At 37.1% G+C, this 27,588-nt stretch overlaps 3 protein-coding genes and 1 long non-coding RNA gene across 4 annotated transcripts in view; 3 read left to right on the top strand and 1 right to left on the bottom strand.

Moving 5' to 3' along the window:
* Positions 1-27,588, top strand: part of LOC128092475 (uncharacterized) — a 122,450-nt gene that overhangs the window by 90,947 nt on the left and 3,915 nt on the right. The gene's annotated exons all lie outside the window — the stretch shown is intronic.
* Positions 131-969, top strand: LOC120422533 (exosome complex component RRP46). Its single transcript, XM_039585995.2, has 2 exons — positions 131-324; positions 378-969. Exons 1-2 carry the CDS (start codon positions 231-233, stop codon positions 935-937), a joined length of 654 nt encoding a protein of 217 aa, XP_039441929.1. The 5' UTR covers positions 131-230; the 3' UTR covers positions 938-969.
* LOC120422526 (uncharacterized) overlaps positions 1,202-27,588 on the bottom strand; it is a 153,620-nt gene continuing 127,233 nt past the window's right edge. The window contains exons 3-5 of the mRNA XM_039585984.2: positions 16,845-16,959; positions 3,878-4,038; positions 1,202-3,820 (exon numbers count right to left, since the gene is read on the bottom strand). Coding sequence (XP_039441918.1) covers positions 2,091-3,820; positions 3,878-4,038; positions 16,845-16,959 — 2,006 coding nt within the window. The 3' untranslated portion in view covers positions 1,202-2,090. The remainder of the gene's footprint in view (positions 3,821-3,877; positions 4,039-16,844; positions 16,960-27,588) is intronic.
* LOC120422527 (probable 4-coumarate--CoA ligase 3) lies at positions 4,543-7,750 on the top strand. The gene is made up of 3 exons (XM_052706356.1): positions 4,543-4,784; positions 6,152-6,496; positions 6,548-7,750. Exons 1-3 carry the CDS (start codon positions 4,588-4,590, stop codon positions 7,626-7,628), a joined length of 1,623 nt encoding a protein of 540 aa, XP_052562316.1. The 5' UTR covers positions 4,543-4,587; the 3' UTR covers positions 7,629-7,750.

Genomic DNA, 27,588 nt, shown 5'->3' with positions numbered 1-27,588 from the left:
CAGCCCTTTTTCAGTGTGGAGTTTGGATAGTTCCCACGCTGACATGCAGGTGGCTCCGCGAACGCCAAACATTTTCTCTTTCGTCGAATAACCCCTTTCTCTCTGTCACGCACGAACTGTCAAACCGGCGCGTGCTGCCAATGTTGGTAAACAAAGTTCAGCTGTGTTTTCGAAAGCTCGTGCTTGAGTGGATTGATTCAAATTTGAAAATTTAAAAATTACGTGCAAAAATGATTGTCGACGAAAGTAAAGACTCGCTGAGGCCAATGTTTTGCGAGCTCAACATTTTAACCCGTTCCGACGGTTCCGCGATGCTGACTCAGGGTAGGTTCATGGTGGTTTTAAAATGGACCAGTAAACTAAGATTTCGCTTCCAGGTGAAACCGCCGTCACCGCGTCCGTAAACGGTCCCGTCGAGGTCAAGCTGCAGCACATGAACGTGGAAAAGTCCTACGTGGAGATTCACTTCCGGCCGCGGTCCGGAATGGGCAGCGTTAACGATCGGCTGCTGGAAAACCTCATCCGGAACACGTACGAATCGGCGCTGCTGACGGCGTTACACCCGCGCACAGCCGTCTCCATCCAGATCCAGGAAATGCAGGACCGCGGCGGACTGGTGGCCTGTGCCATCAACGCCGTCTGCCTGGCCTTAATTGACAGTGGCATCGAGATGAAGTACCTGGTGGCGGCCGTTCACAGCGTTCTGGACGAAGAGGGGGACATTACGCTCGATCCGGACGAGCTGCGGGCCAAGGATGCGCGGGCGCGGTTTACGTTCGTGTTTGAAAATACGTCGCGGAATACGGTCTCAATTTACACGCACGGGAAGTTCACCTCGGAACAGTACCACCGGGCGCTCCGGATGAGCACGGACGCCGTGGGGAAGGTGTTTGACTTTTACCGGACCATTGTGGCCAAGCAGCAGAATGTGTTGTGATTTTGAATAAAAAAAAAGAGTTGTTTACTGGATTAAAATGAGTTTTTTTTCTTTTTTAAGCATCTGTCAATGATTGAGAAACGCTAACGCTAATGCTCATTGGAAGTGTCAGTTGGTCACTAACGCTCGCGTCATTTTAAGGCTATTCTCCTATTTTTAAAAATTTTTGACAATCTTATTTAACAGTTCTCACAAGCGCTAGCATGAGCGTTTCTTCATCACAAACACTGGATATTTCTTTTAGGAAAACATCTACGAGCAACGCTTATTTTTATTTATTTTATTTTTATTAAAATCATCTTCTTATACGATACATTACTTACAATCCAAACCACGAATGGTTTACACGTGCGAAAGAATTTTTGACAAAGAACTTGTTTGCCCTTTTTGCGTAATTTGCTGCTTCACCGCTTCATGATATTTTGTTTTTATTTTGCTTGCTGAACCGACAAATGACAAACAAAGAATCGTAGGTTGTGCTAATGTTGCTGCTGTGGCGTAGTTTAAAGTCGAGCCCCTTTTCCCCTACTTTAATATTATGTTCTCTTATCAATTTGTTGGCAACGAGTTTCCTTCATCTGTTTTGTTTTGTTTTCTACTGATTTTTCGTTATGCTAATATTTGTTTTGTTTGTTTGTAACTTGTGTGAAAAATGTGAGTGTGTGAGTTATCCGCATAATGCTTTGCTTGGTTTAATTTTCGAACGATATTATGATTAAAACTGTGGCTGTTAAAAGACGCTCAAAGTTGAAATTTTCTAAGACCAAAGCGCCAACTTTATTTTTGTTTGTTTAAAATGAACGCCAAAAACGTCAAATCAGTACGCCATTGTTCTCTCTACCATCTACAGCGCTGACTGCTTGTGTGCTAGTTGCAAGAAATGGGAGGTTTTTGTCTATTGTTTTTGATATTTCACTAGTAGAATTCTACGAGACTTCGAATTTCAATTGTTTCTATTCTGTTCTGAACGTGAAAGAGAGAAAGGGGAAAAGAATGAAGTATTTTTGTTTCTGTCTACTATTTCTGCCTACACGCCTCGGCTATGCTTGTGTGAGTGTATGAAATGTCATCGTATGCGCGACGAGCTGTCAAGCTGTTTGACAGCTGGACTCGAAACAAAACTAACGCTTGCTCAACGGCGTCGCCGCTCGCCTCAACCGAGAATCTTTTTGATGTAGTTGTTCCGGTTGTTGTGCATTTCCGACTTGGACAGCGAGCGGTGCCGGTTTGGCTTGTACGGCTGGTAGTTTTCAATGTTGGAGAACTTGTTGTTGTTGTTGTTGTGTTCGGCGGAGTTGTGGTGGTTGTGCTCCTCGTCGGAGCCTTCTTCGGCGTCGTTTTCGCTTTGGTTCTCGTGATCGTGCGGTTGTTGTTCTTCGCTGGATGACGGTTCCACGTGGGGAGCGGATGTTGTCGTTGGTGCTGGTGTTGTTGTTGATGTTGTTGTTGTTGTTGTAGGTGCAGCTGTCGAAGAGGGAACAAACACGGTAGTTGTTGTAACAGTCACTTGGGTTGTCGAGGAGGACACTTCCTGTGTAGTTGTAGCGTTGTGACCGGAAGTAGTTTCGACAGCGGTGGTTGTTTCCGGTTTCACCGTTGTTTGTTCCGCAGAGACGAATGGTCGAGTCGTAATGCTCACAGTGCCGATTTTAGACGTCAGCTCATGGTCATCGAAGGTGATTTCCACGATCTGGTGACCTGCGGTTGATGTTTCTACTGGAGCTTCCGTAGACGGCTTGTCGTTGTGCTCGATCAGCTGCACGTCATTTTCCGAAACGGAGCTTGTATCTTCGTGCAGTGTTGTGCTTGTTTGGTCCGGAGCCACCGAACTGCTCGGTTGTGTAGCTTCGGATGCTTCCGATGTTGATTCCGCAGTTGTCGTCGTCTCGTGATCGTGAACCTTTGTCGAGGTGAATCGTGCCTTCACCAGTAGCATTGGCGGGATGAAGTGATCTCCTACGGAGGCGATCTCCTTCTTTGGAGTGGTTGGTAGAACGTGGCTGGAAGCCGTGCTGCTGGTTGTCGGTTCCTGAGTTGTTGTTGTCGGTGATTCAGTCGTGGATAGCTCCGTAGTGGCGGTTATCGCGGCTTCCGAAGATGTTTCGCTGTCAGTTGCTCGTCGCAACCTCGAATCCACCGTGGTGCTTTCCGTTTGCGCAGCTTCGCTGGTCGTCGCTGGTTCACCTTCCGTCGATGAACTTCCCGCTACTCCAATCGTCGAACTTTCGTCTGAATCACCCTCTGTAGGCTTGACAGCTTGCTGGACAATGTCAATCGGCTGTGTTTCCGTCTCATCCGGCTGATCACCCATCATGAGTTCTTCATCATCATCCACCTTCTTGTCACTCTTGCTTCCGTACTTATCTTTCTTCTCGAACAACGGCGAGTACTTCTTTCCACCAGTCGCCTTCTTGCCTTCCTTCTCCTGCTTGCCGCCAAACCGAACTTCCGCTTCTTCGCTGTGCAGCGACTGATCGTTCTGCATCAAGTCCGCCAGGTTAAACTTGTTGATCACGTTCTTGACGGTATCCTCAATCTGGTTCGGATTCACGTCGATGTTGTTGTCCTCGTCGTTGTTGGACACCACGGTCAGAATGTCGTGTTCCAGAATCTTCGGCGGTGGCGTTGGTTTCTTCGCGTCTTCCAGCGGAAGCTGGTTGTTCTCGGTGGCGGCGATCTGCGCAAGTGCCGGATCCTCTTCCCGTTCGCTGCACTGCAGCTGCTGCAGAATCGTGTCCCGATCGAGCTTACCCTGGCAGGACATGTGCTTGGTGCCCTGTTCGCCGCAGTCCCGCGACAGCTGAACCGCTCCGCTGTCCGACATGTACTGCACGGTCAGCGACGGCATCGACGTGATGGTACAGTCCGTGGCCCAGGTTGGAACTGTAAAAGAAAGGTTACGATTAGCTCACGCTATTTTTTGAGGTTACGTTCAACTACCTGGCAGCTCGCACAGGAAGGCGGCCGTTTCCGGTCCTCCGCAGCGCAGCGCGTGCCAGCGGAAGTCCCGCACCGGATCTACGACGGCGCAAAGCGGAGTTTCCATCGCGGGGAGTGATTCGGCCCAGTATCCGCTCGCGGGGTCCAACGTTTTGGCGTTGCTGAAACGAGAATTTTATCGATCAAAGCATGCTGTAATGTTTTTGTCTTTCAAAGACAGTTGACAGTTGAGAGTGAACGTTCGGCGCGGAAGTGTGAAAGTGATGGAATTGTGCTGGAACCGGTTGGCGGAATCCGGAACAGGACACGACGAAAGTGGACATGGGGACAGTGGGTAGTTGGGAGTTTAATGATTGGAAGCGATGGTGCTGCGTCCGGAATGTCGTGTCTTAAGGAGGTGCATGGCAAAGTTTTGCTGGGTCGTAAAAAAAACTTTTCGCCTACTTTGACCACCGTGACCACGTGGGTTGGGGTAAACGGTCGGAATATTAATTATGAGCTTCGATTCAATTAGAGAGGACCAAATTTTTATGGTTTTTCTTTGGCAACAAAAAAGTTTCGATATAATCTCGTTCCGGACCAACGCAACAACTGTCTTCTGGAGTTTGCATTGACGCACTGATAAGATAACAACAAGCGCACGATGAGATCTGCGCTAATATAAACAAGTCACTTGCACTCCGTGCAATTTAGTTTGTTCCGTAGCCAGGATGTTCCACACGTACGATTCGCAAGCCAATCTGTGGCTGTCCCGCCACCCTCCGGCTCCGTTCAAAGCCGAGACGGGCCTGGGTCAGCTGATTTTGGACGTCCTCGGAAAGATCTCACCGTCCAAAGTGATCCAGCTGGACACGGACACCGGCGTGCTGCTGACCGCGGAAGAACTCCGCCTTCGGATCGTTCGTGTAGCGCAGAACGGATCTGGTACGTTTCGCCGAATGTCGTTTCGCCGACGGTCATTTCGCCGAATGTCGTTTCGCCGAATGGTACGTTTCGCCGAAAGTCATTTCGCCGAATGGACGTTTCGCCGAATCGAATAAAAATTAACTTTTTTGTATAATTTATGCTATTTGTTCGCTGCAGTGCCATCTTGTAATTCACTCATGCAAACTTGAGAAGGAGTGGCAAGATAATAATATAATAATTTAAAAAAGTAAAGAACGTCTCATGTTTCAAAGAATGCATAAACTCACAGAAATAATACAAATAATTTGCTTAAAAAATTAAGAATGCAAAAACTAGCAGAATTTTTTCAAAATGTTATGCTAAAAATCAAAATAACTGCTCATGTTTGAAAGAATGCAAAACCTCTTAAAAATATAGAAATAGTATGCTTAAAAAACTAATAATGCATAAACTCACCGAAATATTTGAAAAGTATGCCAAAAATATAGAATGCAAAAACTAACAGCAATTTTGCAAAATGTTGTGCTGAAAACCAAAAGAACTGCTCATGTTTGAAAGAATGCAAAAACTCACAAAAATTATAAAAATAATTTGCTTAAAAAACAAAGAATGCAAAAACAAACAGAAATATTCAAAATTATAAGCAGAAAATAAAAGAACTGTTCATATTTGAAAGAATGCAAAAACTCTCATAAATAATTTAATAAATATACTCAGTAAACAAAGAATGCAAAAACTACCGGCATTTTTTCAAAATGTTATGCTGAAAATCAAAAGAACTGCTCATGTTGGAAAGAATACAAAAACTTACAAAAATTATACAAATAATATGCTTAAAAAACAAAGAATGCAAAAACTAACAGAAATTTATCAAAATTATAAGCAGAAAATTAAAAGAACTGCTCATGGTTAACAGAACGCAAAAACTCACAGAAATAATTCAAATGATATATTAAAACAAGAATGCAAAAAACTAACAGAAATTAATGCAAAAACTCACAGAAATTGTATGCTGAAATTAAATAACTGCTTAAGTTTGAAAGAATGCAAAAACTCTCAGATTTTTTTTCATCTAGATTATTTTTTAAGCGATTGTTTATGTATATAATAATGCATAAGCAATACTAAGAAACAAAAAAATATATTTTTTCAAGAAGATTGAAAAATCACCTTTTAGGGACATTATACTTTTTCAAAATATTTTAATACAATTTGTGTCCATTTTATATATTTATTATACGATTATTTGCCAATTCGGCGAAACGTCCCATTCGGCGAAATGTCCCATGCGGCGAAACGACATTCGGCGAAATGACCTTCGGCGAAATGACCGTCGGCGAAACGACATTCGGCGAAATGTCCCGCACCCGCGCAGAACTTGTCCGGGCTGGGATTCCGGCGTGGGGACATGGCGGCCGTGGCCTGCTCCAACAGCGAGAACCTGGCCCCGTTGGCGCTAGGACTCATGGTGGCGGGAGTGCCGTTTATCGCCCTACCCACGGTCGGCTTCAACGGCGATGATCTGGGCCACTTGATGGGACTGGTGCAGCCCAAGCTGGTTATCTGCGATGATGCGGTGTACAAACAGGTGCTCGACGGTGCTGGCAAGGCTTTGAAGATGAAGCCCGTTATCTTTGCCGTCGAGAGCGAGCGGGAGAACGTCCGCAAGGTCGAAGAACTGCTGCAGGGCACGGGTACCGAGGGCGATTTTACGTGAGTACTTGAGATGCAACCGAGTGCGCTCCTCTAAATGGTATCGTTTAGTCCGCAGGCCCATGGAGACATGCAGAACTCGGTCGGTATGATCCTGTGTACTTCCGGGACTACCGGACGACCCAAGGGAGTCTGCGTGTCGCAGGCCTCGATCGCGATCGTGCTGAGTCGTCCGGTCAAGCCAGCTCCCGAGGGCGACCTGAACCTAACCTACAGTCCACTGTACTGGGGCACGGGACTCTTCGCCCTGCTCAACTCCGTCAGTACGGGCATAACCCGGGCCATCTCCCGCAATCCCTTCAACGAGGATCACTTCTTCGACGCGTTGGCCAAATACCATCCAACGCACTTCTTCACCCCACCGTCGCACGCAGTTCTCATCCTGAACCATCCAAGATCCGCCGCCGCGGACTTCAGCAGCCTGCGAAGTTGGAGTCTCAGCGGAAGTATTGTATCGACCAAGTTGCGGCAATCGCTGGAGGCGCGACTCCCGAACGGACGGACCGTAAACAGTTATGCCTCCTCCGAGCTGGGACTGATCGCGATGGACATGATCAAGCAGAAGCCGGAAGCGGTCGGACAGTTGATGCCCCATCTGGACGCGAAGGTCGTCGATGAGCTGGGAGTGGCGGTGGGTTGTGGAGAGCAGGGTGAGCTGTTGATCCGGACGGGTTCGATCCCGTTTATGGGATACTACAACGATGAGCAGGCTACGCGGGAGTTGATTGACGCCGACGGCTGGATCCGTACTGGGGACATTGGATATCTGGACGAGGAGGGGTTCGTGTACTTGGTGGATCGCAAGAAGGACGTGGTCAAGTACCGCGGCTACCAGATGTCTCCGGTGGATTTGGAGAAGGTCATCGAGGGGATCGCAGGGGTCAAACAGGTCTGCGTGGTTGGTGTTCCGGAAATGGACGGAACGTCCGATTTGCCAGCGGCAGTGGTCGTGAAGCGGGAGGGAAGCAACCTCACGGAAGAGGAGCTGATTAGCGAGTATGAAGGGCAAGTTTCCGACCATAAACGGCTACGAGGTGGGGTCTTCTTTTGGGAGGAACTCCCGCTGACCGCTACCGGAAAAGTGGTCCGTCGAAAAGTTCGAGATATGCTGGTCGAAGCTGTTAATAAATAATCTAAAGATTGAATAAAAAAATCGAAGCAAATTTGCGTTGTTTTGTGACCAAAGTAGGCATCAATCAGTATGCCTAAATCTGCGCCATCTTGTTTTAAGGGAAAAAAAACAACAAATGCTGATGGCGCCTACTGCGTTGATTTATTACGTCAATTTAAACTGTGCAAAACATAATATCCCTTGACTCTGGAGGTCCAAATAATTTTATTTTACTTTGTTTACATTTTTAACTTCATTTTTTATTAAATCACAACAAATGAAACCGTTAAAAAAGAGTGAGGTTATAACCATGGGCCACCCCCACGCCCCGCCTACTGCCACAGAGAGAAAAACGTGTGATGGATTGCGCAGCTGGGAAAGGGCGCCTAACCTCAAAATACTTTCGCGTCGTTAACTTTAACGCGCCGGCTCGCGGTTTCCGAGCAATTTCCAGGGTTATTAATTTGTTATCTGTGGGAGCAGCCGCTTTGGCAAGTCCTTGCTTTTTTTTTTGTTGGCGTACTTTCGCCCAGACAAATGAATCCAATTTCGTTCCGTTTAGTTGTTTTTTTTCGCTTTGAAAATTGTGTAAAATATTCTGTTCTTTCCAAAATTATAACGGAACATTTTGACCAAGACTAACGACCATAAATTGAACCAGAGTCATAAATCAAACTTCAATTGAAATCAAACTCCACCGGAAAGAGGGTCCATTAATCTTCGACATTTCGTTTCCAACGAAATGTCGCAAATTAATTTCAGACGGATTCCGAGCGCGTTCTATCCCCGTTTTTCCCGTCAATTTTCACTCGCTCAGAATCAGACAGAGCGAAAGAGAGGGAAAAAGTCCTCGCAACCCCTTATTCGTTCGCCAAATTTCCATATGAATTGAACTGTAATTAATTCAAAGCATCCTTGGATCCGCCGGGGGTTATCCATTCATTCCCGGCCCAGCCCGTCACTGTTGAGGAGGAAATTTTAGCCCTGCTGCGATATGGATTTCCTCCTTCATTTGCATTTTGTGTCGCACCCCCTCCCGTTTTTGGCACCGCCTACCTTGATCCGGAAAAACTCCCCCGATTTTGTCCGGAAATTCGAGTGTGTGTTTCTGGGTGAAAAGGTGGGCGAGTTTTTCAAATTGATTTATGTTTTTGACATTTTTCGAAATCTTTTATTCTGAAAAACATCAATTCTAACAAAAAAAAATGTGTCTAAAGGGAACATACGCCCTTTCGAAAACTCCACCTAGAGTATAGAAAGTGGAAATTGAATTTTGAAACTTTCACTTTTTCGGCCAATCCACACCCGGGATCCACACGGAATAGAACCGGGGGATTGTTCTGGCATGAAATTGGTGCTTGAAATTTGCATAAAGACGTGTTTGTAAAGGGTGTACCGCCCCCCCACACGTCTCTGCCGTGCGGAAAACTTTTGGGCAGGGAGTAAAAGTTGTTCTTGCAAATTTCAGCGGCCGTCGTTTTTTGCACTCCCGGCTGCGTTACTGTGTGTGGAAGGGAATTTTCCCCATAACAATCGGGGAACTATTTGTAGGTTCGAATTTGAAGTGAAGAGATTGGCAAAGTAACAGGTTCTCGCTGAGAAGGATGAGTTGCGAGCTGAGGGATAGGAAGGAATTGTTCGAGAAGAAAATTGCTTAAGAAAACTTGGGAGAGTTGAGCTAACAAAGTTATCACAGTTATCGATGGGTTGGACGGTAGCTCTTGTGGCTTGGAGGAAAATATTTAGATTTTGATTAACGTTTTTTGATTAAAATACAAAAATATAAGAAAAATACAAGAATAATACAAAAAAAACAAGAAAAATACAAGAATAATACAAAAAAAAACACAAGAATAATAGAAAAAAACATGAAAATACAAAAGAAATCCAAAAAAAATCGAAAAAAAGACAAGAAAACAACAAGAAAAATCGAAAAAAAATAAAAGAAAACAACAAGAAAATTTAGAGAAATAAAAGAATAATAGAAAAAATACATGAAAACTATAAGAAAAATACAAGAAAAAATACAAGACAAATACAAGAAAAGTACAAGAAAAATACAAGAAAAATACAAGAAAAATACAAGAAAAATACAAGAAAAATACAAGAAAAATACAAGAAAAATACAAGAAAAATACAAGAAAAATACAAAAAAAAAATACAAGAAAAATACAAGAAAAATACAAGAAAAATACAAGAAAAATTCAAGAAAACTACAAGAAAAATATGAGAAAAGTACAAGAAAACCACAAGAAAAATACAAGAAAATTCAAGAAAAGTACAAGAAAGGTAGTAGAAAAATACAAAGTAAAGTACAAGAAACGTAGAAGAAAAATACAAGAATATTACAAGAAAAATACAAGATAAGTACAAGAAAAGTTCAAGAAAAATACAAGGAAACTACAAGGTAAATACAAGAAAATCATAAGAAAATTACAAGAAAATTGCTAGAAAAATACAAGAAAAATACAAGAAAAATACAAGAAAAATACAAGAAAAATTCAAGAAAAATACAAGAAAAATAAAAGAAAAATACAAAAATCTAGAAAAGTACAAGAAAGGTAGAAGAAAAATACAAGAAAACTACAAGAAAAATCAAGTTAAGTACAAGAAAGGCAGAAGAAAAATACAAGAATATTACAAGAAAAATACCAGAAAAGTACAAGAAAAGTTCAAGAAAAATACAAGAAAAATACAAGAAAAATCAAAGAAAAATACAAGAAAAAGACAAGAAAAATACAAGAAAACAACAAGAAAAATACAAGAAAACAACAAGAAAACAACAAGAAAACAACAAGAAAATAACAAGAAAACAACAAGAAAAATACAAGAAAAATACAAGAAAAATTCAACAAAACTACAAAAAAAATACAACAAAAATACAAGAAAAATACAAGTATAATCAAGAAAAGTACAACAAAGGTAGAAGAAAAATATAAAGTAAAGTACAAGAAAGGTAGAAGAAAAATACAAGAATATTACAAGAAAAATACAAGAAAAGTACAAGAAAAGTTCAAGAAAAATACAAGGAAACTACAAGGTAAATATAAGAAAATTATAAGAAAATTACAAGAAAATTACTAGAAAAATACAAGAAAAGTATAAGAAAAGTACAAGGAAACTACAAGAAAACTTCAAGAAAAGTACAAGAAAAATACAAGAAAACAACAAGAAAAATACAAGAAAACTACAAGAAAAATACAAGAAAACAACAAGAAAACAACAAGAAAACAACAAGAAAACTACAAGAAAAATACAAGAAAAATACAAGAAAAATTCAAGAAAAATACAAGAAAAATAAAAGAAAAATACAAAAATCTAGAAAAGTACAAGAAAGGTAGAAGAAAAATACAAGAAAACTACAAGAAAAATCAAGTAAAGTACAAGAAAGGTAGAAGAAAAATACAAGAATATTACAAGAAAAGTACAAGAAAAGTACAAGAAAAGTTCAAGAAAATTACAAGGAAACTACAAGGGAAATACGAGAAAATTAAAAGAAAATTACAAGAAAATTACTAGAAAAATACAAGAAAAGTATAAGAAAAGTACATGAAAATTACAAGAAAAACACGAGAAAACTACAAGAAAAATACAAGTAAAATATAAGAAAAATATAAGAATCATACAAGAAAATTTAAAGAAAAATACAAGAAAAAATAAGAAAAATACAAGAAAAAACAAGAAGAATACAAGAAAAATACAAAAAATACAAGAAAAATACAAGAAAAATACACGAAAAATACAAGAAAAATACAAGAAAAATACAAGAAAAACACAAGAAAAATACAAGAAAAATACAAGAAAAATACTAGAAAAATACAAGAAAAATACAAGAAAAATACAAGAAAAACACAAGAAAAATACAAGAAAAATACAAGAAAAATACTAGAAAATTACAAAAAAATCAAGTAAAGTACAAGAAAGGTAGAAGAAAAATACAAGAATAGTTCAAAAAAATACAAGAAAAGTACAAGAAAAATACAAGAAAAATACAAGAAAAATAAAAGAAAAATACAAGAAAAATATGAGAAAAGTACAAGAAAAACACAAGAAAAAAGCAAGAAAAGTACAAGAAAAACACAAGCAAAACACAAGCAAAATATAAGAAAAATACTAGAAAAAAACAAGTAAAATGCCAGAAAAATACAAGTAAAATCAAGAAAAAATACAAGAAAAATACAAGAAAAATATGAGAAAAGTACAAGAAAAACACAAGAAAAATACAAGAAAAGTACAAGAAAAACACAAGCAAAACACAAGCAAAATATAAGAAGAATACTAGAAAAAAACAAGTAAAATGCCAGAAAAATACAAGTAAAATCAAGAAAAAATACAAGAAAAATACAAGAAAAATAAAAGAAAAATACAAGAAAAATCAAGAAAAGTAGAAGAAAAATACAAGAAAACAACAAGAAAATTCAAGTAAAGTTAAAGAAAGGTAGAAAAAAAATACAAGAATTTTACAAGAAAAATACAAGAAAAGTACAAGAAAAGTTCAAGAAACTACAAGGGAAATACAAGATAATTAAAAGAAAATTACAAAAAAATTACTAGAAAAATACAAGAAAAGTATAAGAAAAGTACAAGAAAATTACAAGAAAAATACGAGAAAACTACAAGAAAAATACAAGAAAAATATAAGAAAAATACAAGAAAAATACAGTAAAAATACAAGAAAATGCAAGAAAATAACGAGAAAAATACAAAAGAAGAAAATTATTAGAACTAAACAAAATCCAAAAATAATTTAAAAAAATATATTTGAATACAAAACAAAAACTGGAATACAATAGGAATGGCACCAGTTGCAAGTCAATTAAATGAATTATTAAATTAGTATTCAACTTTGCAAAGTCCATTGGAGAGAAAAAAAATCCCCCAGATGCTGCTCCTTAAAATTGTTGCTCCTCTTCCTTCAACGAATCATTAAAAAAAGCAACAACAAAAAACTGAACTAAACATTTAACTTTTTTCCCCAGCGGACGGACAGCAAACTCAGACAAAATATAATAAAGAGCCGTGTCAAAATGCACGAAGGAGTGAAAAAAAAATCCCAACAGATTTTCCAACAAAGCTGCCACCGGAAACAGCTTATTAAAAAGTGGTTCCTATGGAAAGTTCCAAACACGGGAAAAAGGGGTTGGTCATAGCAGGCGCGGAATTAATCACGATGCAAAGTGGTTTTCCATCCCACCTCGCCTCACCCCCCCACTCGATCTAGTCGCCATCACTTGCTTGCTTAAAAGTGGCTCTTGGCCTGCTCTGATCGTGGCCAACTAGGATGCTGAGAGAAAAAAAAAAGTAATCAAGCGCGGTTCTTTGAACAAATCACTATTTACTCGGGGATATTTTTTATTTATTCTAGCTTTTTTCTGCTCACAAACGAATTATGAACGTGGTGCATCCCGTGTCGACTGCTGAGAGGAAGCAGTTTAATTATTGTAACGATAATTATAAAGTTTATGCGCGCAGGGATGACGGGCGAGTGGGGTTGGAAAAACTGCTCAACCGGATGGAAAATGCTTTTGATGCACTCTGAATGTGCGGTGGAGAGCTTTTCCAAAGCTTTCTTTTGCCTCACCCAGGAATGAATAGAAGAACTAAACTGCAAATAATGAATGTTGGCAAGTGGTCGTCGCTTTGAGTGGGAAGAAAAGCATGCTTTGAAATGTGTGCAAAATAGTTAAAATAAACACACTTTTAGTGAAAAATTTAAATTCGAGTAACATGAATGTGGGCAAGCTGATTTATTTTATCAAATAATGAACTTAACTTGTGCAACGCACCCAATTAACAATAATTGTATCATTTTCCTATCGTATCAATTACCATCGCGCACTTATTGCCACTGCAAATAACGACCAGCACACATAAAAATGTATATTTTCTGGTTTGCCGCCACCGGCGTGCACCAATTAGTCTCCATTTTCCGGGTAATCGCATTAAAAGTTGAAACGAATTGATAAATGTACACAAACTGATGCTTTTGCCTCTTTTTTTGTAACATTTTTTTTATATCGATATCATGCAAGCATCCAACGCCCGCAAACGAAACAGCTTTTGAATTGGCTCAATAGAGTGGGTGAAATACGCTTATAACGGATTTTCAGCCACATTTCGCAGGGGAAAAATTGTAATCACTTGCTGACATAGAAAATAAAACATTTTTTAAAAATATTAAAAAAATATTTTTTTCCATCTGTATTATTTTTTTGTTAATTTTGTCAATTTAGTAAATTTAGTCAATTTTGTCAATTTTGTCAATTTTGTCAATTTTGTCAATTTTGTCAATTTTATCAATTTTGTCAATTTTGTCAATTTTGTCAATTTCGACAATTTTGACAATTTTGACAATTTTGACAATTTTGACAATTTTGACAATTTTGACAATTTTTACAATTTTTACATTTTTTACAATTTTTACAATTTTTACAATTTTGACAATTTTGACAATTTTGACAATTTTGACAATTTTGACAATTTTGACAATTTTTACAATTTTGACAATTTTGACAATTTTGACAATTTTGACAGTTTTGACAATTTTGACAATTTTGACAATTTTGACAATTTTGACAATTTTGACAATTTTGACAATTTTGACAATTTTGACAATTTTGACAATTTTGACAATTTTGACAATTTTGACAATTTTGACAATTTTGACAATTTTGACAATTTTGACAATTTTGACAATTTTGACAATTTTGACAATTTTGACAATTTTGACAATTTTGACAATTTTGACAATTTTGACAATTTTGACAATTTTGACAATTTTGACAATTTTGACAATTTTGACAATTTTGACAATTTTGACAATTTTGACAATTTTGACAATTTTGACAATTTTGACAATTTTGACAATTTTGACAATTTTGACAAGTTTGACAATTTTGACAATTTTGACAATTTTGACAATTTTGACAATTTTGACAATTTTGACAATTTTGACAATTTTGACAATTGGGTCCTAAAATGAAGCTTAGATTGCTGATATTATTGTTTGCAGCGATAAAGCTTATTTTTCTGAGTACAATGACCCTTTGTACGACCACAAAGAGTTTAAAATGGATTTTTAAATCAATTTTGAAAAATTAACCTCGCGGTCCTTCTTGACAAAAAAGCTCCTACTTGACAGCTCGTTCCAAGGGAACCATAGTTGATCCATCGAAAAAATGTTGTCTTGTCATAAAAATTTTTTGCATTAAAATGAAAAAAAGTGATCAGAAATGGTTTTTAATCGTGTTTTTTACCGTTGTTACGAAGGGGTCGTCAAACGTGTAATATCGGTGGCTAACGAACACTTCTTCGATAGAAGAGTCGAGAATCAAAAAACGCGTGAGGCTGGTGTGAACTCTATATTTCAACTTAACTTGTGAGTGGCGATCACCACGAACTTGACCTTGTCGCAAAGTAGGTAGCCAAACTCTCTCGTGATCGGGCTCGCTGGCCGAGCGTTGTGATAATGTGATAGTGTGCTAATACTAATGTAACCGAATTCAAATTCTCTCTTATATCTATTCGGGCTTCGTGTTTGGGCACTAGCGTGTCCCAACAACCGTTGTACATAAAAATTGACAAAGGGCTTTAGTACCCAATTTTGACAATTTTGACAATTTTGACAATTTTGACAATTTTGACAATTTTGACAATTTTGACAATTTTGACAATTTTATCAATTTTGTCAATTTTGTCAATTTTGTCAATTTTGTCAATTTTGTCAATTTTGTCAATTTTGACAATTTTGTCAATTTTGTCAATTTTGTCAATTTTGTCAATTTTGTCAATTTTGTCAATTTTGTCAATTTTGTCAATTTTGTCAATTTTGTCAATTTTGTCAATTTTGTCAATTTTGTCAATTTTGTCAATTTTGTCAATTTTGTCAATTTTGTCAATTTTGTCAATTTTGTCAATTTTGTCAATTTTGTCAATTTTGTCAATTTTGTCAATTTTGTCAATTTTGTCAATTTTGTCAATTTTGTCAATTTTGTCAATTTTGTCAATTTTGTCAATTTTGTCAATTTTGTCAATTTTGTCAATTTTGCCAATTTTGTCAATTTTGTCAATTTTGTCAATTTTGTCAATTTTGTCAATTTTGAAAATTTTGTCAATTTTGAAAATTTTGTCAATTTTGTCAATTTTGTCAATTTTGTCAATTTTGTCAATTTTGTCAATTTTGTCAATTTTGTCAATTTTGTCAATTTTGTCAATTTTGTCAATTTTGACAATTTTGACAATTTTGACAATTTTGACAATTTTGACAATTTTGACAGTTTTGACAATTTTGACAATTTTGACAATTTTGACAATTTTGACAATTTTGACAATTTTGACAATTTTGACAATTTTGACAATTTCGACAATTTTGACAATTTTGACAATTTTGACCATTTTGACAATTTTTACAATTTTTACAATTTTTACAATTTTTACAATTTTTACAATTTTTACAATTTTTACAATTTTGACAATTTTTACAATTTTTACAATTTTGACAATTTTGACAATTTTGACAATTTTGACAGTTTTGACAATTTTGACAATTTTGACAATTTTGACAATTTTGACAATTTTGTCAATTTTGTCAATTTTGTCAATTTTGTCAATTTTGTCAATTTTGTCAATTTTGTCAATTTTGTCAATTTTGTCAATTTTGTCAATTTTGTCAATTTTGTCAATTTTGTCAATTTTGTCAATTTTGTCAATTTTGTCAATTTTGTCAATTTTGTCAATTTTTTCAATTTTGTAAATTTTTTCAATTTTGTCAATTTTGTCAATTTTGTCAATTTTGTCAATTTTGACAATTTCAGCGAAATTCAGACAGTTTTTATCATTTTGTCTGTGACACATTACACGTAAATCCAAATTAATGACACGAAAATAACACCTCGATAAAAATGAATCCAGCATCTGGTGTGTCGTCGCGCTGATGGCTGGCATTGATCCGGAAAAGTGAAATGCACTTTTTTCCAAAAAAAAAAGTTCCCCGAATTTAATCAAAAGTAATGAGCTCTGGACCGCGGGTGCGAGAATCACAGATTAAAATCATTAAATTACACTTTTGATGGAAAGCCCATTGTGAATAAAATTTCCATAAATGTAATTCTTCGAAATTATTTGCGTTTAAATTAAAGTTCGCAGCATGCATTATTAAAGGCAAAAACCCCTGCAACTATGCAATCGCCGTGCGCCACCTGTTGGTCAGTAGTAGTTTAACCCTTTTTGTGAACTTACGTCCAGGTGAACCGGGCCGAATTTTCCGGTCGCATCAGGCCAATCCAGACCGGGTTCGTTACGTCCAGCTCCTTCAGGAAGGCCCGGGCTGCGTCGAACTGCACGCCGTTATCGACTGAAAAGGGAGGGGAAAAAGAAGATTAAAGGTTAACTCGAGGGGGCTTTAAGCTTGAGGTTGTGTGTGAGGAAGGAAATGTTTGAAGTTCTTTTTGAGGCAGGTGTGAGTTTGTTTCTTTTGTGAAACGTTAAGAGGGAATTATTATAAGCGGATTTAGATCGTTTTGTAAAATTTCCATCAAAGAGTTTCGAGGTGAGAAATTCGTAGAAATACTTTTTGTTTTGACATATGCCAAGTTCTGCTTTGAACTTGTTTCAGGAATTATCAAGGAATATCAATTAATGAAAAGCACGCTAAACGAGCTTCTTTCAATTAAAGTTTAAATTAATCAGCTCCGTTGTGTCCCACCTTGGATCTAACAAATCAAACAAAGCAGGCCCGAAGAGTTTGTCTTCTTATCGAATTACGCCATCGTCGCCTACTTGTCTTTGCAAAGTTGCTCCACTCTTCACCGACATCCTCTAGAGCCAATAAGCAGTTGTTTTCCCGACCCGGCTTCTTCTCCAGGAACTCATCACAGTAGGCGGCCCCGCAATCGTCCTCGTCGTCGTCGTCGCCGTTTGTTGTTGTTTACCCAACTGTTGTTAACAAGACTTAAACTTAATTGTTTTTCACTGAAAACGACGTCATTGAACTCTAGAGTGGGGTTTGGTGGCCCAGGATTTCCACGAAAAACCCGCCAAATTTTCCGCTACTCCCCGGACGACACGAAGAAGCCAACGCCGTCTTTGGGCAAAGTTTATTTACTCTGGAAATTTGATACTGCCGTTTAAGGTGGTGTGGCAGTGGTGTGCGGGTCTCCTTAATTGCTTTTTCGCGAACTAATTAAAATGTCGCGAGCGAATTTCCCGCCGTGTCTTCATGGCTTCCTTCGATTAGTGTGCCGTGAGATGGCTTTGTTTGGCTTTGCTGCCCACTGGGGATTTAACCTCTTAGTAGGCAGTGGTGAGTTGGCGATGGATTGTGGAACCTTACAAATGTTTATCAATATTGAAAGTCGTTGACTGCCTTTAAAAATCATCCGTCTGGGTTTCAAAACCACAAATTTCACGACTTAATTTCTCCCAACGCCTACTGAGACTCCCCCCTAAGCAAATCCAATTAAAAACCTTCCAGGCGCAAAAGGATCTGCCCCATTCACTGCCAACGGTCGGTGTGGGTAGATTTGAGCAATAATCACGCCCGAGTTGGCACCACCACCAACCTTGGCGGAACAAAAACGCGATTGCGGTGTGCACCCACCATTGTCGAGCTCGGCAGACTGGAAGTCCTCGAAGCAAGGGTCCTGATTGTTCAAAATCAACCACTCCATTCGCGAGCACAAATAGCAGGCGACGCGATACTGCCCTGATGAATTCCTACTGTTTGTCACTTTCTCACCCTTCGCTCCCGAACACTCTCGCTTCTACTCTCCTTCTCTCTCTGATCGGCTCAGTCTCCGAACGGCTCAGGCAGGCCGAACGTCACCGATCACTCTGAACTGAAAACATTTTTTCTCTGATGCGCTGCGTTATACTCATTCATTTGGGTTGCCTAAAATCAATGTTATCAATTAAATTGTGCATTTATTTTGATTTCATAACATTATAGACACCATTCAAAGAAACTTCCACCAAGAAAAAATCAAATTGATGGCAAACTGAGGGCGTGAAGACAAAAAGACTGCCGCGCTGGCATTTTGTGAGAATGGCTCTTCGCTAAGCATGTTAGTGTGTGAGTGTCGTCGAGCGGCGGAGTAGGCAAATATTTTCACGATGTATTTGTTCGCTGAGTGAACAGTTCGGGCCACTCGCTGGCTGCATGCGAGTATCATTCGCTCATGAATGCTAGCGGGTTAGAATAGGCGACGACTGGATAGGCGATGAGTGAGTGGTTTCTGTTCATTGAACCGAAAATCAGGACCCTTGCCTCGAAGTCCTCGAAATTTGGCAACCCTAATAATCTGCCGGTTGGCTTCCACTATTTGCCGACCAAATTTTGAGGGGCCCGGGTCCATTTCAACCAACCACCCCTCGAGAGTCCCTTGAGTCAACAGCCTTTCTGGCAGGCAGGATGATGACGTGGGTTTTGGGTACATATTTGCCCGATGCACACTGCATAACTTTCACCTGGGAGGAGGGAGCGGGAGGGAAGACAAAGTGCATGCAATTTTAGGTGAGCTTCAAATTAAGTCAGAAAGTGACAGCTGCTGCTGCTGCATACTAGCAGGTCTTAGTAGACTCTGGTCGAAAGGGTGATTAATTGGTCTCCTGCGACGACGCGCTTTCTTGTCACGTGGCATGCTGGGATGGCGTGATGGAGCATGATTACGGTGGGAATTGATGGGTCATAATATGGCTCTGTTGTTGAAAATACATTGCAATAGGTTCCAGTAGATCGAAGATCTAAAAAAAAACTATCGTTTAATAACTAGATTACCAATCTAAAAAATAGATAAATGATTTAAATAATTAGATCACCGATCTAAACCTACTATTCCATCATAAATTATACGTTTATATTAAGCTCAACACGACGTACGGACACTAGTGTGAATTACGATGATCCTAGTTCATGCTACCAACAAGGCAGAACAATTCTACAGTAATCCGGAGGCCAATCAGACAGAGAGTCTCATTTGAAAATTTATACGATTCCGACGTCATTGTTAAGCGTACGGAGCGGTTGATTGCAACTTTGCTTGTTGTGTCCCTTTTCAAATTTAGATACACGGAAAAAATCAATTCAACTAATTTTAGCTTTTTTTTATGAAAAAAAAATATTTTAATTCATGTTTTAATGATACTTTTCAAATAATTTCGAACTCATAATTTTTCAGTGTTCAAATCGAACGTGGTAGCTTGTACAAATCAGCATAAAAAATTGACGGTGTCTTAAACTGAAATTTGTTGCTAAAACATTAATCAATTTTCTGGTTAGAGTGTCTTAGAAAATTGTCAAAATTATGAAAACTGTCAAAATTGTCAAATTTTATTTTTCAAAATTGTCAAAATTGTCAAAATGGTCGAAATGGTCGAAATTGTGAAAATGGTCAAAATTGACAAAATTGACGAAATTGACAAAATTGACAAAATTGACAAAATTGACAAAATTGACAAAATTGACAAAATTGACAAAATTGACAAAATTGACAAAATTGACAAAATTGACAAAATTGACAAAATTTACAAAATTGACAAAATTGACAAAATTGACAAAATTGACAAAATTGACAAAATTGACAAAATTGACAAAATTGAAAAAAAAGACAAAATTGACAAAATTGACTAAATTGACAAAATTGACAAAATTGACAAAATTGACAAAATTGACAAAATTGACAAAATTGACAAAATTGACAAAATTGATAAAATTGATAAAATTGATAAAATTGACAAAATTGACAAAATTGATAAAATTGACAAAATTGACAAAATTGATAAAATTGACAAAATTGACAAAATTGACAAAATTGACAAAATTGACAAAATTGAAAAAATTGAAAAATTTACAAAATTGACAAAATTGAAAAAATTGACAAAATTGACAAAATTGACAAAATTGACAAAATTGATAAAATGGACAAAATTGACAAAATTGACAAAATTGACAAAATTTACAAAATTTACAAAGTTGACAAAATTTACAAAATTTACAAAATTTACAAAATTTACAAAATTTACAAAATTTACAAAATTTACAAAATTTACAAAATTTACAAAATTTACAAAATTTACAAAATTTACAAAATTTACAAAATTTACAAAATTTACAAAATTTACAAAATTTACAAAATTTACAAAATTTACAAAATTTACAAAATTTACAAAATTTACAAAATTTACAAAAATTTACAAAATTTACAAAATTTACAAAATTTACAAAATTTACAAAATTTACAAAATTTACAAAATTTACAAAATTTACAAAATTTACAAAATTTACAAAATTTACAAAATTTACAAAATTTACAAAATTTACAAAATTTACAAAATTGACAACATTGTCAAAATTATTAATATTTTTGAAATAGACAAAATATTCAAAAGTGTAAAAATTGAAAAAAATGTCAAAATTGTAAAAATTGTAAAAATTGGGAAAATTGTAAAAATTGTAAAAATTATAAAAATTGTAAAAATTGTAAAAATTGTAAAAATTGTAAAAATTGTAAAAATTGTAAAATTGTGAAAATTGTAAAAATTGTAAAAATTGTTAAAATTGTAAAAATTGTAAAAATTGTAAAAATTGTAAAAATTGTAAAAAATTTAAAAATGTTATAATTGTAAAAAATGTAAAAATTGTAAAAATTGTCAAAATTGTGAAAATTGTAATATTCAATGTTTGGCCCTTTTAAAATGTTAGTCTTGATTTAAAAAAAAATCAAAATACTTTTTTCGAAAAGATCGGAAAATTTCACGAATGTTTCATGTTTTAACATTGAAAATCGGACCATTAGTTGCTGAGATATCGACATTAGAAAATAGTGGGCTGTTGGGGTGAGACTTAGAAAACTTCAATTTTCGTGTTTCTTTTTGTTTAAGCCGCTGTATCTCAGCAACCAGAGGTCCAATCTTCAATGTCTCTTAGACAATTTTATAACACATTTTCTAAACCTCTCAAAAAAAAAAAAAATTTTGGAAATGGTCACTTATGGTCACTATTTTTAAAAATCGAAAAACTGCAAATATTTCGCTAAAATCAAACTTTCGTTGGCTATATCTTGAAAACAGAGCCTTTTATCAAAAAATCTGTAAGGTACTTTTCGATTGGAAATTCAATTTTACATTCAAAAATTACGTCAAATTTGTTTCTGCATGAAATTAAGATTTTTTACAGAAATCACTATTTTTTCAAAAATGTATAACTCGGCGGCAGATTTTTTGACCATGTTTCTCTATGGCTCAAAAGTTGCGGGTTTTTGTCCCCTAAAACATATAAAAAAAATCTCGAAAATCAAAAAAATCGTATTTTGGGAAATTGAGTTTTTGTGAAAAAAATGTTAATTAAAAAATCGGCAAATTTTTTCCGTGTACCTATTTTTTTCTCAATAGTCCTCAACAATACCTACAACTTTGCCCAAGACAGCAAATTGATCAGAAAATTCATTCAAAAGTTACAGATATTCTAATATTTACGTACCGTTTTTGTATGGACAGCTGCCAAAATTGTATGGAGACTTGTATGGGTGAACCAGTGACACAAAATAGCTTCTTTGGTTTCCCTATGACCAAAGAAGCTATTTTGTGTCACTGGTTCACCCATACAAGTCTCCATACAATTTTGGCAGCTGTCCATACAAAAACGGTTCGTAAATATTAGAATATCTGTAACTTTTGAATGAATTTTCTGATCAATTTGGTGTCTTGGGCAAAGTTGTAGGTATTGTTGAGGACTATTGAGAAAAAAATAGGTACACGCCCCACAAAGTTTGAGTCAAATAAAAAAAATACAAAAAATAAAAATGGTCGAAATCGGCCGATTTCATAAAGAGTTGCTCAATTGTAAAAATTGTAAAAAAATGTCAAAAATGTCAAAATTGTCAAAATTATCAAAATTATCAAAATTGACAAAATTGTCAAAATTGACAAAATTGACAAAATTGACAAAATTGACAAAATTGACAAAATTGACAAAATTGACAAAATTGACAAAATTGACAAAATTGACAAAATTGACAAAGTTGACAAAATTGACAAAGTTGACAAAATTGACAAAATTGACAAAATTGACAAAATTGACAAAATTGACAAAATTGACAAAATTGACAAAATTGACAAAATTGACAAAATTGACAAAATTGACAAAATTGACAAAATTGACAAAATTGACAAAATTGACAAAATTGACAAAATTGACAAAATTGACAAAATTGACAAAATTGACAAAATTGACAAAATTGACAAAATTAAAAAAAATTGACAAAATTGACAAAGTTGACAAAATTGACAAAATTGACAAAATTGACAAAATTTACAAAATTGACAAAATTGACAAAATTGACAAAATTGACAAAATTGACAAAATTGACAAAATTGACAAAATTGACAAAATTGACAAAATTGTCCAAATTGTCCAAATTGTCCAAATTGTCCAAATTGTCAAAATTGTCAAAATTGACAAAATTGACAAAATTGACAAAATTGACAAAATTATCAAAATTGACAAAATTGACAAAATTGTTCTTCCAGGATGCTTTCTTCGGACTAGCTGCGTTTGTGTTCGATTAGGTAAATTAGATGAAATAAAATTAAATTTAAAATAATCGACAAAAGCCACACCGCGCCTGATCCGCTGAACGATCCCCGACCCATTCAGGCGAAAGTCGTTAGCCGGGGAAAGATGTTTTCACTTCACAGACGAATTGTGATTTGATATTCATAAACCTGTTCGCTCCTTCGGAACGGCGCGTCGGCATTCCGACGGATGAATGGCTAGATGATCCGTTACATGTACGGCGAGAATCGTTTGAATGAGAAGCGCTTTTCTATATGTGTATGCGCCCACTCGTGAATGTGTAATTCGATTGAAATATGATTCAAAGTTTGCTGGCTCTCACCGGGGGTATGAATTTCTTATGTGACGTCGTGTGTGCTCTCACGTGTGAGGTTCGTCCTTCGCGTATTTTTGTCGGTGTTCAACTGCGGAAATGATGATGATTTACATGCACCGTGCAAAGTTGACTCTGTCTCGTTACATTTGCTGGTGGACCTGCAACTGCAGTGGATATATTGTCTCTGAAGTGCAAACTATTACTTATTCAGGAAGCTCTCGATGCATCGCGAGGGTTTTTGGCTTGTGAATAGCGGGAAGCCCGGTAGGGACAACTGAACAAAGAAAATTTGGAAGTGGTTACTCTGTGTCATTTAGCAATCAAGAAATGAGGAAGTTTTGACCAGAGACGAGATGGCGGTATGTCCACGCATCCTCCCTTCCCTGTAGATTCTGTGAAATGTGATCCGTTCACAGAATCCACTCTGCGGTTAATGTGACGCAGTAGGCCTGGCCGCTTCTCGGGGATGCTTGAAGTCCCCGCTGTTATGAAAGAAAAAAACATAAAATATCCGTCCCCAGAATCAACATCGAAGTTTTTCATCCCCGAGACCAACCACCGACATCGACACGGCAAATAAATAACAATACTTGGTTGATTTAATTAAACCCACCCGCACCCGCATACACGGTAAAAAAAACCCACCCCAAAACTCACCCACGACACACACCCGCATTTTCGCTTGGCTCGGTCTGACAAAACAAATTTATTGCCGCCATTCATTTTGGTTTTTCCGTCGTCGTCGTCGGCACCGCCAGCTGCGATCGGAAAATGGTGCGGCGGTGCAGTTGGTGCCAGATTTGAAGAGTGTTGTTGAGGTCCAGGTCAGACGAAAAGCTTAAAATCCAATAAACACGTGGTGCACGGAGGGAAATTTGCGTGACAAAGTTTTGTGTTACGGTCGCTTGAAGTTACCAACTCCTGACGCGAGTTTCACCAAAGTGACAGTCAATCAACTGTCAAAATCTGCACGGCAAAAAATAAGCGCGCCAATTTTGCGACTGTTAAACGCGACACTGGAATACTAATTAGCCTTTTCACAGCAGATCCAAGTTGGCGATGCGGAGCATTTTCCAGAGGAGGGGGTTGGGGGGAGCAACACGACAGTATTTATTTACTCAATATTGTGGGGCAGAGGTTTTCCCCCGCGAGAGTTGCGGATGACTGCGCCCGGGCCCTTTCCGGTGGGTGGAACTCCGGAACTGGCACAGGGCAGGGAGACGGGCGACACGATGAATATGTGCGCTGATTGGGGATGATTAGAGGGCACCGCGGCAATGCCGGGTTTTGGTCGGATTTAACAGTGCTGCCAGCCGGCAGATAATGAAGCCGGCGCTGCAGGTGACGTTGATTATCTGGTGCTGGCTCAGGTGAAAATTGAGCAGAACGAGTCTGGGATTTACTTAATCGTCGTGCCATTGTGAGCGCGGTATTGTCTGACTGATGTTTCAATCGTGGCATTGTTCCGGAATTTTGTTTGAACTCCGTATTTTTCTTTCATCCATCTCAGTAGGCCGTTTTTCCAAAAGCCCACCCTCCAGAAAGTACACGTGCTAACAAGATAATGATCAAAAGTCACAGCCTCCTTGGTTTCGCTTGCGTCAGCCGCTTCCACCACGTGTCGAGACGTCAAGAAGCCAAGCCGCGCACCGCCTACTTCAATGAGAAAATGATGTAAAATCATAGCTCATCTCATTATCTCATTTGCGTTTTCCTCGCTCCTCGTCGTCGTCGGCAGTGAACCTTTTCCCTCCTCATTATCGCCCATCATTGGCTTGTTCCAGGCCGGGAGGCTGAAAATGGCGGAAAGAACGTCCTGATGCGATTAGAGCTGACTCGGTTGTCTACCAGAATCAAGTCAAGTCGTCTGTCAGAGTCAGTGGTGCCAGCTCACGAAAGAAGGCAGGTCTTTTCTGTCGTCGGCGTCCCCACTCCGCTTCAATCTCTCAATACAATTAGGACTAATTACTGACATCCATCTTTCGGTGGTCGACAGTTCATTCTCGGGGTTTTCTTTGCTAAGGACATTCCGGGTTTTGATCAATACGAAACCGGATCACACTTGCGGAACATTGAGTGAAGGTGACATTTTGTAGCAGTTTTGCTTTGTTGCCTTATTTTGTGCAAATAACTTTTTTTTCAAAATTGTCAAAATGGTCAAAATAGACAAAATTGTCAAAATTGACAAAAGTGTCAAAATTGTCAAAATTGTCAAAATTGACAAAATTGTCAAAATTGTCAAAATTGTCAAAATTGACAAAATTGACAAAATTGTCAAAATTGACAAAATTGACAAAATTGACAAAATTTACAAAATTGAGAAAATAGACAAAATTGACAAAATTGAAAAAAAAAAAAAATGACAAAATTGACAAAATTAACAAAATTGACAAATTGCCAAAATTGTCAAAATTGTCAAAATTGTCAAAATTGTCAAAATTGTCAAAATTGTCAAAATTGTCAAAATTGTCAAAATTGTCAAAATTGTCAAAATTGACAAAATTGTCAAAATTGTCAAAATTGTCAAAATTGTCAAAATGGTCAAAATTGTCAAAATTGTAAAAATTGTAAAAATTGTAAAAATTGTCAACATTGTCAAAATTTTCAAAATTTTCAAAATTTTCAAAATTGTCAAAATTGTCAAAATTGTCAAAATTGTCAAAATTGTCAAAATTGTCAAAATTGTCAAAATTGTCAAAATTGTCAAAATTGTCAAAATTGTCAAAATTTTTAAAATTGACAAAATTGACAAAACTGTCAAAATTTTTAAAATTGACAAAATTGACAAAATTGACAAAATTGACAAAATTGACAAAATTTACAAAATTTACAAAATTGTCAAAATTGTCAAAATTTTCAAAATTGTCAAAATTGTCAAAATTTTCAAAATTGTCAAAACTGTCAAAACTGTCAAAATTTTTAAAATTTACAAAATTTACAAAATTGACAAAATTTACAAAATTGACAAAATTGACAAAATTGACAAAATTGACAAAATTGACAAAATTGACAAATTTGACAAAATTGACAAAATTGACAAAATTGACAAAATTGACAAAATTGACAAAATTGTCAAAATTGACAAAATTGACAAAAATGTCAAAATTGGCAAATTTGGAGACTTCTTTCCGTGTTTACTTTTCCAAAATGACACTTTTGGCAACCATGCACGAAAAGTGCATGGCCTGCTGTTTCGTTTTGCGTGCGCAACAAGTGGCTCGTGTAATTGGATTGTCAATAAATTCTTGCACTTGACATGTGTGTGATCCTGGGTGACCCCGCCCTGCCCCCGCCTGACCTTGTTCTTTATCGCCCTTTTGCTGAAGGAAAGCAATTAATTTCCGGTCGGAAGACAGACTTGGGTGTGAGTGGAAAGTGGCTAACGAAGAAGCACGGTTTGTTTGTTGTTTGGAACAAGTAGTGTTGCTACATTATTTAGGTGTTTGTTATGGGGAAAAGGAGGGGGAATGTCAACAGAAAAAAGTGGATACTTTCTCCGGATAAACGAACGGATTACTCATACAAAACATGTCATGTAGAGGATTGTGTTTACCTTTTGTCTATTGACGTTGACAGGTTTTTTCCAGTTAGGCGGGATTAGGTTAGTTGATTGGCAAACTCCAAATGCAATTATTTCAAAATGGTTATTTTTAGCCCTTCGTTCTATTGTTTCCCGAAAAAATCAATCTAACAATCCTCAGTTCATAAAAGTACACTAAATCCTTACCACAAAAAAAAAACCCCAATTTTCCTCTTACTTTCTACCCCACAAGCAATTTCAATTGCTTCATTTTATTCGGATGGCCTCTGCCCATCGTAGGAGGCCCTTTTTCGTTCAGCCCTTCGAAACAATAGGGGGAAAATCCGATAAAACTCCGGTACAATTGACCACCCGTGAGTGTGTGTGTGCGTGTGTGTTATTTGTGTAACTTTGGCCACAATCAAAGTTGGAGCTCTCGAAAGCTTGGCAATTTTGGGGGGTCATTTGGTCGACACTTTGGTAACCCTTAACCGTTTTCGTCACAAGCATTGTTTTTTTCGGCAAATTATTTTTTGATTGAATAAAATAAGTGAAATCGTGAAAACATAATCGTGAA

This window comes from Culex pipiens, chromosome 1 (genome assembly GCF_016801865.2).
Source record: "Culex pipiens pallens isolate TS chromosome 1, TS_CPP_V2, whole genome shotgun sequence".
NCBI lineage: Eukaryota > Metazoa > Arthropoda > Insecta > Diptera > Culicidae > Culex > Culex pipiens.
The sequence above is the reverse complement of the archived record's forward strand: the minus strand, read 5'-3'. Positions and strand labels throughout refer to the sequence as shown.

Bases quoted from the DNA above. Each gene is read 5' to 3' on its own strand.
- LOC120422533 (XM_039585995.2), top strand. From the start codon at position 231: ATGATTGTCGACGAAAGTAAAGACTCGCTGAGGCCAATGTTTTGCGAG. The intron at 325-377 runs GTAGGTTCATGG...TTTCGCTTCCAG, and splicing joins TTCCGCGATGCTGACTCAGG to GTGAAACCGCCGTCACCGCG.
- LOC120422527 (XM_052706356.1), top strand. From the start codon at position 4,588: ATGTTCCACACGTACGATTCGCAAGCCAATCTGTGGCTGTCCCGCCAC. The intron at 4,785-6,151 runs AGCGCAGAACGG...ATGTCCCGCACC, and splicing joins CGCCTTCGGATCGTTCGTGT to CGCGCAGAACTTGTCCGGGC. The intron at 6,497-6,547 runs GTGAGTACTTGA...GGTATCGTTTAG, and splicing joins GGTACCGAGGGCGATTTTAC to TCCGCAGGCCCATGGAGACA.